The sequence below is a fragment of the Eschrichtius robustus genome, chromosome 14, assembly GCF_028021215.1.
Source record: "Eschrichtius robustus isolate mEscRob2 chromosome 14, mEscRob2.pri, whole genome shotgun sequence".
Taxonomy (NCBI): domain Eukaryota; kingdom Metazoa; phylum Chordata; class Mammalia; order Artiodactyla; family Eschrichtiidae; genus Eschrichtius; species Eschrichtius robustus.
Window position 1 is genome coordinate 75,228,201 of NC_090837.1, and position 14,718 is coordinate 75,242,918.

General features: G+C 35.2%; 1 protein-coding gene across 3 annotated transcripts in view; it reads right to left on the reverse strand.

Moving 5' to 3' along the window:
- Positions 1 to 14,718, reverse strand: part of DYM (dymeclin) — a 385,877-nt gene that overhangs the window by 227,703 nt on the left and 143,456 nt on the right. For all 3 annotated transcript variants that reach the window (XM_068563053.1, XM_068563051.1, XM_068563052.1), the window contains exons 9-11: positions 12,589 to 12,771; positions 8,648 to 8,826; positions 6,668 to 6,793 (exon numbers count right to left, since the gene is read on the reverse strand). In XM_068563053.1, the coding sequence (XP_068419154.1) occupies positions 6,668 to 6,793; positions 8,648 to 8,826; positions 12,589 to 12,771 (488 nt within the window). The remainder of the gene's footprint in view (positions 1 to 6,667; positions 6,794 to 8,647; positions 8,827 to 12,588; positions 12,772 to 14,718) is intronic.

Below are 14,718 nucleotides of genomic sequence, written 5' to 3' on the forward strand. Positions count from 1 at the left end.
TATGTTCAAATTAGGTTGAAAATGACAGTGAGTTTACCAAAGGAGTTGTAACAATTTAAAACCCCACCAGCAGCTCCTCACCCTACCCAATATTAGGTATCATCATCCTTTTTAATTTTAGTCATTCTGGTAGGTGTATACTGGTACCTCATTGTGGCTTTAATCTGCAATTCCCTAATTACAAATGAAGTTTTTAAAACACTTTTTAATATGTTTATTGACCATTTAGATACTGTCCTTTTTGAAGTGCTTCTTCAAGCCTGTTGTTCATTTTATTACTGTGTCTTTTTCTTACTGGTTTGTAGGCGTTCATTATATATGTTAAATATAAGCCATTTGTGAGTAATATATATATATAGCAATATCTTCTTCCACTATCTGGCTTGATTTTTCATTCTCTTACTAGTATTTTTTGATAAATAAATTTTAAATTTTAATCTAGTTTGGTTTATTAATCTTTTCTTTTATTGCTAATGCTTGCTGAGGCCTGTTTGAGAATCTTTCCTTGTCCCCAGGCCATGAAGATATTCTCCTCCATTATCTTCCAGAAGCTTTACTGTTTTGTTCCTTATATTAACATCTAGAATTCATCAGAAATTGGTTTTTGTGTATGGAGTGAGTAGGGGATCAAGTTCATTTTTTCCCCATATGGATAACTTACCATTTAATGAAAAGACCTTTCTCTGTGGCAACCTTTGAAACAAGCTGTGTTCACATATAGAGTTCTCATATCCAGTAGATCAAGTCCTCCTACTTTGTTCCTCTTCTACAAGGGCATCTCAGCTATTCTTGGCCCTTTTCACTTCTAAGTAAATTGTAGAATTTACACATACATTTACACTCTCACATTCAAAAGAAAAATACTTGGAAGAGGGGAATTTCACTAAATATATATATCAATATAGGGGTAAAGATATCCTTGCAATACTAATATTTCTAATGCATTAACATAAAAGTCTACATTTATTTCCGTTTTCTTTAATCTTTCTCAATGTTTTAGAATTTTCTAAGTAGAGATCATACACATCTTTCACCACATTTATTCCAAGGTATTTGATATTTTATGATGCTATTGTAAAAGGTATCTTTTAAAAAATCCATATTCAACTTATTGCTGGTATGAGAAATACAATTTTTTTTTTTTTAACTTTTGGATTTATTTATTTATTTATTTATGGCTGTGTTGGGTCTTCGTTTCTGTGCGAGGGCTTTCTCTAGTTGCGGCAAGTGGGGGCCACTCTTCATCGCGGTGCACAGGCCTCTCACTGTCGTGGCCTCTCTTGTTGCGGAGCACAGGATCCAGACGCGCAGGCTCAGTAAATTGTGGCTCACGGGCCTAGTTGCTCCGCGGCATGTGGGATCTTCCCAGACCAGGGCTCAAACCTGTGTCCCCTGCATTGGCAGGCAGATTCTCAACCACTGCGTCACCAGGGACGCCAAGAAATACAATTTTTTTAAGATTGATCTTACACCCACCAATCTTACTAAACTCACTAACTCTAACATTTTATATATAGATTTCTTTGAATTTTCTATCTAAACAATCATATCATCTGAAAGAAGTTTTATTTCCTTTCTAGTACTACGTATTTTAGTTCTTTTTCTTTCCATAATACACTGAATAGACCTCCAATCACATGTTCAATAGAGTATTGTTAGCAGATATCCTTGACTTGTTCATGATCTCAGAATGAAGACTTTTAACATTTTATCACTAGATATGATGCTTAACACCGTTGTTTATTACTTCTTTTGGTAGATACCCTTCATCAGATTAAGAAATTTTCCTCCTGATTCATTAAGTTTTGTTTTTTGTTTGTTTGCTTATTTTTTTTAAAGAATAAAGAGACTGAATTTTACACAATACTTTCTTGGTATCTATTTAGATTTATCATTTGACAGTTCTCCTTTATTCTGTTAAAATGATGAATTACATTCATTGTTTTCCAAATGTTAAGCCAACCTTTCATTCCTGAATAAATCCACCTTGATTATGACATGTTATCATTTCACATATTGTGGTTCAGTTTATATTTTGTTTCTACTTTCCCGTCTATTTGCATAAATGACACGTGCCTGCAATTTTCCTTATTCAAATTTTGTTACATTTGGTATCAAGATTATGTTGGCCTCCTAAAATGAGTTGGAAAGATTTCCCTTTTTTCTACCATCTAGATGAGCTTCTATAAGACTGGTGTTATTTTTTCCTTCAATTTTCAGAAGAATTCATAGGTAAAAAATCATCTGTGCCTACAATTTTCTATTTAGGATGATTTTACATTACAAAGTCAATTTCTTTAAAATAAACAATTATTTTGATTTTCTGTTCCTTTTGTGAGCTTTGCTCAAGTTTTTTCTAGAGGGGGAGGGGATGTGTCCATTTCATGTAACATTTAAATCTTATGGTATAAAATTACTTGTATCAATAGTATCCTCTGAGGATTTTTAAATATCTGTGGAACATTTCCTGATCTCCTCTTATGCACTCGCACTCTCAATAATAAATGTTTGTAGCTTTTTTTCTTGATCATCTTTCTAGGGATTTATCAATCTTACTAGCTTTCATATATTTTGCTTGTAATAGAAAAGCACAAAGATATAAAATCAAAGATTTAAGCTTCTACCTAAAGAACTGAAAAAAATAAAGAACAAGTAAAGCTTAAGCAAGCAGAAGAAAGGAAATAAAGAGCAGACATTAATGACATTTTTAAAAACTGAGAAAATTCAATGGAATCATAAGTTGGTCCTTTGAAAAGATTTTAACAGAGGGAAGGAAGAAAGGGAGAAAGGGAGGGAGGGAGAAGGAGAGGGAAAAAAGAAAGGAGAAGAGAAGAGAAACCTCTAGCCAGATAGATGAAGAATAAGAGAGAAAAGACACACATTCCAATACCAAGATTGAGAGAGGTAACATCTCTATGGCCATTACAGATAGTAAAAGGTAATAAGTTTAAAAAAAAGGTAATAAGAATGTATTATGAACAACTAATGACAATGAATGCAATACCTTAGAAGAAGTGTACAAATACCTTGAAATACATAAAGTATCAAAGCTCAAAACTTAACCAAATTGTATATGAAAATATATATAAAAGGATACTACATCATGGCCAAGCACAGTTTATCCCATGAATGCAAGGTTGATTTAATATTCAAAAATTAATCAGTATATAATTCACTATATTTACAGACTGGAAAAAAATCCACGTGATTCAGAATATATAAAGAAGCCTTACAAGTCAATAGTAAGACAAAAATCCAATTTTTAAAAAAGGAGGTATGGCTAAACAAGGCAACATGAGGGACATCCCCATGGTGACGGAAATGCTCTGAATCGTGACTATTTCAAAGTCAATGTCTTGGTTGAGATACTATACTACTGTTTTGCAATTATAGCTGTCACTGAGTGAAAACAGGTGAAAGGTACATGGGATCTCTCTGAATTTTTCTTACAACTACAATTATTTCAAAATAAGTATAATTTAAAACAATGGGGAAAAACTTGGAAAATACTTCACAAAAGCAAATATATAAGCACATGAAAAGTACATGAAAAATGCTCAGCATCACTGGGTATTAAGAAATGATAATTCTAACCAGAATAAGATACCAGAATATATTTCATAGACAGCTAGGTCCACAGTGGATGATACCATGTACAGAACTTTGTAAAAACACTTGACTTACTCATTTTTACTATTACACATAAAAAGGAAAAGGATAAAAGTAAACAGATCAACACGAAAGTTAGACTCTAGAGAAAAAGAACAATTTGTTTAAACACCTGAATGTCATCTAGAATATCCTGAAATCCTTATGGAATGGACTTGAATGTTAACTGAATCTAATGCCTTCCCTATCTTACCATCCCTGTTTTGGCAGTCAGTAAAATTTAATTTTAATGCAAAATCCTGTGCTAACATAAAATTGTTTTAATTACCAAACATAATAAAGATACAAAAAAGTATAGAAAATAATATAATAAAAAGTATATCCACTGTTAAATTATGTCAAATCTTAATATTTTGGTCAGATATGGTTCAAAGTTTTGTGTGGTTACTTTTTACTTTTGTTTTTGCTGCTGTTGAAGTGAAAAGAATATTACAGACCTAGGGGAAGCCCCACTGTGCACCCTTCCCCATTTTCATTCCCCTTTCTTACTCTGATATAGCCGGTACCCTGACTGTTTTACTTTGCATGTTCCACACATTTTCAATATTATAAACAGTGCTGTAGACGACCACTAATAAGCATGTCCTCTCTGCAAATGTGCAAGAGTCTTCCTAGATAACCCTGGAGTGAAATGCTGACTTGTGGGGTATACACAGCTTCAATTTTACCTGTATCCCTTAAAACTAAACACACACTTGTCTTATGACCCAGCAATTCTACTCCTAGGTATATGCCCAAAAGGTTGAGTGCATATGTCCACCAAAATACACGTTCAAAAATGTGCACAGCTGCTTTAGCAAAAACAGCCCCAAAGTGGGGAAAGAAAAGCCAAATATCCACCAAGAAGGGAATGAATAAATATATTGTGGCATATTCATACAATGGAATAATAGTACATAGCAATAATAAAGAACAAACTAATGATATAGTAACATGGGTGAATTTTAGCAACACTATTTTCAGTGAAAGAAGCCAAAATAAAAGAGAACACCCTAATTTCATTTCCTAATGCCCAGTAATAGTAAGCATTTTTCGTGTACTTTTCATGTGCTTACATAGCTTCTTTTGAAAAGTATTTTTCCAAATTTCTCCCCAATGTTTTAAATTATACTTTTTAGTTTGAAATAATTGTAGTTTTAAGAAAAATGCAGAGATATCCCATGTATCCTTTACCCATTTTCCCCCAGTGACAACTATAATTCAAGGAGAAGCAAAAACTAATCTATTAGGAGGGAATTCAAAATGTAGTTTGGTGTGGGATATTGACCAGAATAGGGCAAAAGGGAGTCTTCTACTATGCTAGAAATGTTCAATAACTTGATCTGGGTGGTAATAATACAGGTATATATACATACATAGAAACTCATTAAGTTGTACCTTTAAAATTTGTGTACTTTCTGTTTTATACTTCAATTTTTAAATGTTTTTAAAAATCATACTGGTTTTTCAACTTCTTATCAAAAGAAAGATAAATGCTAGTTTTAAAAAAAAAACTAAGTCAGTGCAAATATTTTCTCTCATGGTACTTTACTAAATAAAAGAATCAAAAAATGTGTATGTTTTATCCTCTTTCTACAGTGTCAAGATCCTTTAAACCTTAGTTGAAATGATGGTCGCACTACGTAAGAGGCAAAAATAGTTTCAACAGGAACAGTAGAGAAGAGTAAAGACGACATGAAAGCTCTACTGAAGAAGAAGAAGGTGTCTGTACCCGAAGAAGAGTGAGACCCCTATAGCCCCATTCTCCCAGTCGACCCCCACACTAGACTGGAAGAATCCCTTCTCAGAAATTGATCAATTACCCCAAAAGGCCTACAGCGAGTAGGACACCCAGAGAAACAGAATATGTAGTGCACATTACGTTGAAAATGTCCTGCCCACACACAGAACTTGCAATCAACGTTCTAGTGCATGCTCCTCAATAGAAACAGATAAGCAAGAATCACCACACATTTGAGGAAAGCCTCCAATGAGGACTAAGACAGGAGCCAAGGATGAAAATGAAACGGAGAAAATATGCAATATGTTTTAATAGCTTTAGAGGGGGTTCTCGGTTCTGCTAAAGTTGGGAGTTGCATTAGTGATTGGTATATGAATATAAAACAGGGCAATGATGTGCTACAGAAAAATTAAAACATGTACAAGAAAGGAAATACAATTATCATACACTCCATCTGAGGGCAGAATTATAGTTAACAAAATTATAATAATGTAAAAGCTGAGTTAACCAAAAATGATAATAAGATGCAAGAAGGAAAAAGTCTCTGTTCTGGAAAGCGGTCTAGGAACCCAGAGGGAACACTCAAGATGTGCAGGAGGGACAGCAGTTAATCTCTAAATCTGAAAAATCAAGAAATAACAATATAGGCATGTTATTTAGAAACATGGACAGAGCTGACAGCAGTTGTCTTTGGAGAGTGGTAATCAGGTATGGGGTAGACATGGGGTCTGCTAGTTTGCATTAAAACCTAGTACTTCTGTGTAAGTTTTAAAACTATGTACATGTATTACTTTGACAAAAAGAAAATACCAAAGAGGAAGATAAAATCAGTTTGGGAATGGAACTCACAAACAGGACTAAAATTTAAAGAGTTAAATTATACTACACTATTTTACATTGTTTTACAAAACAATTTTCAGTCCTCTTCTTCTTCCCTATTCTTTCGCTTATTCTATATAAAAGGAGCAAACCTGTTTGATAATTTCTGCCACAACTAAAAAGTGGAAACGGAGAGGAAAAATGATCTCACTGCAGCAAAAACATTTCTATCAATTACTAAAGAAACTATTTTGAGAGAGTTTTTAATAGTAGCTAATAGTCATTCAAAAATAAAAAAGCATCACTTCATAAATCTGAAGAAAGGCACACCATTTCTAAGTCAGGCACTTGCAGAAATATCTACCAGAAGGAAAAGAAGGAAGTAGGGTACTAAGGGTAGTAAATTTTATGGAGTGACGTGTCTGTTCTGTAACTCTGATTAAAGTGAAGGCAACTTACCACTTCGTGAATGGATCTATTGAAGCCATCATCTTCTGTAAGGATCAACAATACTATAAGGGCCATATAGACATGGTGTGAATTTCTTTCTTCCACATGATACAGAATCTCGAGAATTGGTAAAACCTAGTGAATAAAAATTTTAATTTACTATTACTTTATTATAAAACCAATGTTTTAAACCTCTATACTTTTATCATGTACCCTTTGCTTTCATTTCACAAACCAGCCTGTGACTGAAAGTACTTTCCATTTGTATAACTAAAGTACCAGCAGAGAAAAGCATCCTCTTCTGCAAAGGTCTGCCGCCACGTAAAGGTTGGGTTTACAGAGACCACTTAGGCTCATGGTCAACACCTGACACTCAATAGAGGCGATTCGGCCTCCAGCCTAGCAGGAACTTACTCAATAAGGTATTCTTAGAAACACTGCAATATATCAAGCATTACCTTCTTAACAGCAAAGATTGTAGGATAAAAGAATTGTTAACAACAAAATCAGATCAGCATAGTGAATTTCCTACCAGTAACATATTTTCTAATCACAGACTCAACAAATTATAGATGAACAAGGAAAGGGAAGGACATCAGTTAAAACATTATAAAAGTAATCTATGCAAGACATTAAAAACAAAAACAAATATACAAGCCCCACCTCACCCCACCCCAGCCCCCCAAAAAATCCCCAAACAAAACCTTTTAACTTTTCACTGGTGTTAAGTCATCACATACAGACATCTGTTCCCCTGCATGATCTTTTGTACCAACATCCTTACCATGGAACTTTCTAGAGCTGATGATGTCATGGGCTTTCTGCTTATTCCCATCATTTTCCTTAGGCTACATCATGCTCAGAATTGTCTCTGCTTATATTCACTCACCCATTAGTAAGCAAGCCTTTTCTTTACAAGCTTTTACTCACATGAGCAGTACACTGTCACACCCAATTTTGCTATTTAAGCCAATGTTTTCCACATATAGCTGGTGCGCAGATGGGTTCTTTCATCACATTTTTTTGTCCTTAGTGTCACTCTGACATAGAATATGCTCTTCAAATAAATTCTAATATTCCATGTTAACTCATTATTTTCATGTTTAATGCTGAAAAAAAGTGGCCACCAAATCCCTGGTGAATCCTGCTATCACTCTATAAAAATTGGTGCAGAGGGGACATTCCTGTTGCCACCAGCAAGCTGCCAGCTATTTCAGAGATGTTCACAATTTTATTAATGCATGAACAGTCCAATGTTATCTATAATTATGTTTTCAAACATGACATCAACACCTTAGTGAGGCAGCTTACTTTTCATAGAAACATTTTTGTTTACACATTAGTTATAATGGAAATCAATAATTGCCCATAGGAGTTTTTGTCTATGAGCAAAAACTTGGAACCAATTTCACTCACATAGTAAAGGGTAATGTCCATTTATATGATATCTGGCAATGGTACCTTAAAATAACTATAACACTTCAGGAACTGAGTTCAGACAGCCTTAGTGTCAAAGCCTGTTGAAGGGATAGGACACTTGGGAAACTGAGTTGAAAAATCACCCTTCCTTTTAGCCATACTCATCAGGAATATGCGACAACTGTGACCAGCTACTTGAACTTAGTGAGCAGGCACTTAGTAGCGGAAAGGAACCAAGAGGGTATAAAAATCTTCTTGACAATGGCAGCCAATGCTTCTTGGAGGACTTCATCCAGGCTGAGTCATGGGCAGTGGGTGGCTGTTAAGGACCTAAAGGACAGGGAAGTTTGCTGTGCTGTGTGCTCTCCTGCTCTGCACTGTGACGCCATCTCTATGTGCACTGTCTCCTACACTGTAAAACTCATACCTCTGCCTTTGCCTGGTGGCATCTCCCTATCAACCTCTTGACTATCACCTTTGCAACCAGGCAAATATACATATCCTCCTGGGAAAAGAAATTACTCTTCAAAATATTATAAAATATAAAACCATGTTTAATATGATACTTACAAGATTTTCCATATCTGTGCGAGCCAACATGTATGTTCTAATATTACTATTCTGATGGAGCAATGTATACAGGAGGAGAGTTGCTTGATCAGATGTCTGCTGTTCACACAGGGCCATATACAAACTGTTAAAGTTAATCTGGAAAGCATGTGAAATTGACGAGGGGAAAGGACTGCTATCTGGAATATGGAAAACACAAAATTTTTGAAATATTACATCTATTTTCTAGACTGTGCCTGATATTAAATAATAAATAATAAAAGTACTGTTAATGTATACAATTCAGTTCCCATTAATTTTGTATAAGTTGCTACATTTCAGGCTCAAAATTTCAATTTGTATTCTAAAGTTTACCTAAAAAAGAACTAAACTAACTAAAACATGACTACAGTTGATAACACAGTACTGTATATTTGAAATTTGCTAAGAGAGTAGAACTGAAATGTTCTCACCAAAAACAAAAAAAACAAAAACAAACAAAAAAACCACACACACACACACAAAACACAAAAACCCAACCCAACCTAAACTCGGACAATTTATTTCTCTGTACTATCTAAACCATAGTTTTCCAATGATTATAAATATATGAGCAAATACCATGTAACAGACTGACTTTTTTTTTTTAAAGCCAAGTATAAAAAAAAACTAAACTAAGTCACGCAGTTTGACTCCACTACTATTTTTGCATTAACATAGCTGAATTAAATTGTCAATAAAAATATGAGCTTAAATAAATACAGCTATGGGAGTAGGCCAAAAAAAAAACACCTTTAATATATACAATTTAACCACAACATTGAAATGCTTTGTTACCGAGACTAAATGGCCATCTGTCCTAAATAAAAATATCTAGAGACAAACAGAAAATTCTCTTGTAAGATAAGAGTTAAAAAGAAAACAAACCTGCCTTGAAGCTAAGTTACATTTTTTCAAATGAATTATCACGGCTGAAGTATTCATCAATGCCATCAATCCATTTATGAAGAAAATAGGATAACATATAATTTAGATAATTTAAAAATGATATCAAAATCAGTATGTTCAACATTAGCTTCTATAATAGAACATACCAAACCTAAGACAACTCTTGGAAAACATAAAACATTTTTGTTTAAAGGAAAACTTAAAACTAATTGACTACAACTACTAAGAAACTTTTTTTTTAAGTAGAGTTACTGGAATGATGAAAAGCATAAATTACAACCCACATAGGGAAAATTCTTGATATTCCAAAATTGACATAGCCCCTTTCCTACAGTTTACTGGATTTGTTTAAAAACTGAAGCAAGCAAGGTTAGGAAGTTTAAAAGGAGGTAAAGCTAGGTCCACTGACTTAGAGACAATTATAGTCTCATCAGATAAAACAGTGGAACATAACAGCACAAATAGCTGATATTTTAATGTGTTTTGACAAGTACGCATAAAGAATTGTTTTTTTAAAGACCCAGAACCACTAGCAAAACAAAACAAAACAAAATTTTAAAATAATACTGCTTTAACATTTCCAGAAACTGTGCTCTTATGGAAAAGAAACGTGTGCCAACAAAATCGTCATGATAGCACAGTCCTGTGTCTCTCAGATTTTCCTTTTTAACCTTTACATTTGTGAGAAGAATGCATCTAAAAAATGTCTTCAACTTTACTACAAACTGCCCTCACTTTTCCTTCCACATTCAGAACACAGGTTATTTTTTCAATCCTAGCACTGTATTTTTGACACTTACAAAAATAATTGTTTTGTAAGACTGACCTACATTTTTGCAAAGGATGGCAAAAGGAAGTGCTGGATATATTGTGAGTATGAAAATATTACAGGATTTACAGAAGACTTGGTGGAGGAAGATGTTGGACACACTACACCTCTTTACAATGGAAGCAGAATAACACAGGTTCATCAACCTGTATTATACCTGACTACAAATGGAATACATATGTTGTGTGTCTATACGTTACTAGCTAGTAAGTGCTATGAACCAGCCATTATACTGACAGCTTTATGTGTATTACCCCTTATTTAACCCATATGACAACCATGTCATTACTCTGACCAGTTTTACAAAGGATGAAATAGAGGCTTAGAGAGATTAAGCAACTTTTCCAAGATCATCCCTGAGTAAACACAGATCAGCTCCTGTTGTTTTCACCACATTATACTGTTTCTTACAACAGCAGCAATAATTTAGTGGGTCCGTCCTATGATAAATGCTCATTTAATTCTTCTAAGAACCTTATGAGGTAGAGATTATAATCCTTGCTTCACAAATAAGGAAACTAGTATATAAAGAATATAATCTGGGATATGAACTCAGGTCAGTCTAACCCTAAAGCCAATGTTCTGAATCACACTGTTCTGTACCACAGTCTCCCAAAAGATGACTCTCCCAAAAAGGTTCAACCCTAAACAGTATCATTTGGCCAGAGCAGCAAAAGTGATAATAGCAGATACCATACACTGAACACCTGCTATGTTGCAAAATCTGAGCTAATCATTTCAAAACCTTATCTTGTTTGGTACTTATACAAACCCTATTAGGTGATACTATCTTCATTTTACAGAAAAGGTCACTGAGGCTTATTGAGACTAAGCAAACTGTGAAAGGCCTCACAGCTTTGAAGTGACAGGAGTGTGACATGAACTCAGGTCAGCTTGACTCCAAAACTTCCTTTTTTAACCCTGAAGTCACACTGTCACCAAGAAGAGTACAGCAATGAGAATAGAAAATACTATTAGATACATGAGTTTTCATTTCTTATCTATCTAATTGTTAGAGACTCATATCCCCCTGCAAATAATAATGCCAGAATTGGCAAAGGCTCAACAAACACTGTCTATGAGAAACGTATACTAGAACAGCTCTGGAAAGGAACAAAGCAAAGAGCACCAGAAGTGTTAAAAATCTTCCTAGCCAATAACTGCACTTCTTACCCATCTTAATTATATTAGTGTTGGATGTATTTTGAAAATCTAACTACCATATTAATCTTGCTTCTAGAGTATAACCTTTTGATAAGTGATTACTGCTTCAACATGGAACTATCTGCGCGTGCTCTACGTCAGGGTTTTGGCAAATTACAGCCCACAGGCACCCCACCACCTGTTTTGGAAATAAAGTTTTACTGGAACCCAGTCATGCTCATTTGCTTATTTATTACCTATGCTGCTTTTATGCTACAATGGCAGTTAAGAGGTGGTGACAGAGACCACAAAAGCCATCTGCCCCTTTGCAGAAAAAGTCTGCTGAGTTCTGTTCCTATTTTTAGTCATATAAAACCCTAGATGGGGGCTTCCCTGGTGGCGCAGTGGTTGAGAGTCTGCCTGCCAATGCAGGGGACACGGGTTCGAGCCCTGGTCTGGGAAGATCCCACATGCCGCGGAGCGGCTGGGCCCGTGAGCCACAATTACTGAGCCTGCGCGTCTGGAGCCTGTGCTCCGCAACGAGAGGCTGCGATAGTGAGGGGCCCGCGCACCGTGATGAAGAGTGGCCCCCACTTGCTGCAACTGGAGAAAGCCCTCGCACAGAAACGAAGACCCAACACAGCCTAAAATAAATAAATTAATTAATATTAAAAAAAAAAAACCCTAGATGGAATATAGATTTTAAATAAAAAATTTCAAATAATGTATCATTCGGAGTTTTCCAGGTTAATTCCTATCCCTAATAGGTAGGACAGGTGGAGCTACATTAAGCACATGCTGGCTTGGTTATCTCTGAAAGAAATGTAAATATAAATGGATATAAAGAACCACAGCCCTCATCTAAGATTTACTTGACCTTCCTGAGAATATACACAGAAAATTTAGTTTTTCTCATCTTTAACCAACATGAAAATATACAACTTAACAGTCAACTCCACAAGTGAAAGTACACAATATGCAGTAAACAATACCCTCTTTCCTCATTAGAAAGACTATTCAGAGGAAAAAAAATACCACAAACCTTGTGTATTCTTAAAGGACATGATGGCCTGTCTGTAGGGGTTTGGTGCATCTGCAGCATCTGTCAGGTTGGCCAGCACCAGCAGAAGCAGGAGACTCTGGTTGGCCAGAGGCGAAGAAACTTCTGGAGCAGCGGCCGCTTTGCTGCCCACACCGCCCAGTGTGAAAACAGTCCAGAGTCCAGCTTGAGAAGAAAACACACAATTAAAATGTGCTGGGACTAGGGGCAGGACAGGAATGAAGACACAGACGTAGAGAATGGACTTGAGGACACGGGGAGGGGGAAGGGAAAGCTGGGACGAAGTGAGAGAGTGGCATGGACCAAATGTAAAATAGATAGCTAGTGGGAAGCAGCCACATAGTACAGCGAGATCAGCTCGGTGCTTCGTGACCACCTAGAGGGGTGGGATACAGAGGGTGGGAGGGAGACGCAAGAGGGAGGAGATATGGGGATATGTGTATATGTATAGCTGATTCACTTTGTTATAGAGCAGAAACTAACACACCATTGTAAAGCAATTATACTCCAATAAAGATGTTAAAATAAATAAATATATAAAAATAAAAATACAACTCAGCTCTGGTGGAAAACTACAAAAAAGAAATGTGCTGGGACTAGTAAGATGAATCTATTTCTGTACAATATTCTATACTTACTCACATTTTAAAGTTTGAAATAACACTCCCTTTTTTGATTATGAAAGTAAAACAAGTCCATAATTTGGAAATTCTCATATTGCCCAAGGACATAAAATTTTTAAAGACTATCATTCCCTATTCCCATAATTCCACTTCCACTTCCCATAGATAACCAAGATAATATTAAAGTTTCTTATGTATCTTTCTCAATTTTTCTTTACATATAAAAACATACACATAATTATAAAAAAGTTTCACGTACAACTTTATACCAATATATTTGAAAACCTAAGCAAAATATTAAAATATCTAGGAGAAAACAAAATACCGAAATTGGCCAAAAAAGATGAAAGCCTGAATGGACAAATAACCTTATAACAGTGTAAACCAGAGTCAAAGAGCCAATCCTTAAAAACCATCCAAGTCCAGATTTTTTTTTTTTTTTAGAAATAAGTCTACCAAACCCTCAAAGTACAGATAATTCTCATACTGTATATGCAGTGCCAAAGTACAGAACAAGAATCATAGCTACATACTCATTTGACAAGGTCAGAAAAATCTCCTTGGTACAGAAACTGGATTAAAAAATGCATTTAATCACATTAAAAAACAACTTAGGAATAAACCTAGCCAAGGAGGTGAAAGACTTATTATATGTAAGGAGGTTCATCAGAAAACTAAAAATAGAATTACCATATGATCCAGCAATCCCACTCCTGGGCATATGCCCAGAGAAAACTGTAATTTGAAAGGATACACGCACCCCAAAGTTCACAGCGGCAGTATTTACAATAGCCAAGACATGGAAACAACCTAACTGTCCAAGCACAGATGAATGGATAAAGAAGATGTGGTATATATATACAATGGAATACTACTCAGCCATAAAAGAGAACAAAATAATGCCATTTGCAGCAACATGGATGCAACTAGAGATTATCACACTAAGTGAAGTAAGTCAGAAAGAGAGAGACTATCACTTATATGTGGAATCTAAAATATGACACAAATGAACCTATCTTTGAAACAGAGACAGAACCACGGACACAGAGAAGAGACCGGTGGTTGCCAAGGGGGAGGTGGGGGGGTGAGGAATGGAGTGGGAGGTTGGGGCTAGTAGATGTAAAGCTGTTATGTATAGAATGGACAGACAACAAGGTCCTACTGTGTAGCACAGAGAACTATATTCAATGTCCCAGGATAAACCATAATGAAAAAGAATATTTTTAAAAAAAGTATGTATATATATGTATAACTGAATCACTTTGCTGTACAGCAGTAATTAACACATTATATATAAATCAACTGTACTTCAATTAAAAACAAACCAAAAAAATAAGTGATCACTACACATCACAAATTTAAATTTATTCAAAACAATGTTCACGAGATAGTTGGGAAACTTGAGGCATTTAATAAGAAAATCAAAATTATATAAGAAAGTACAACCAGTAGCCAAGTATTATTTGCTTTGGGACTGATCTGTTGTTTA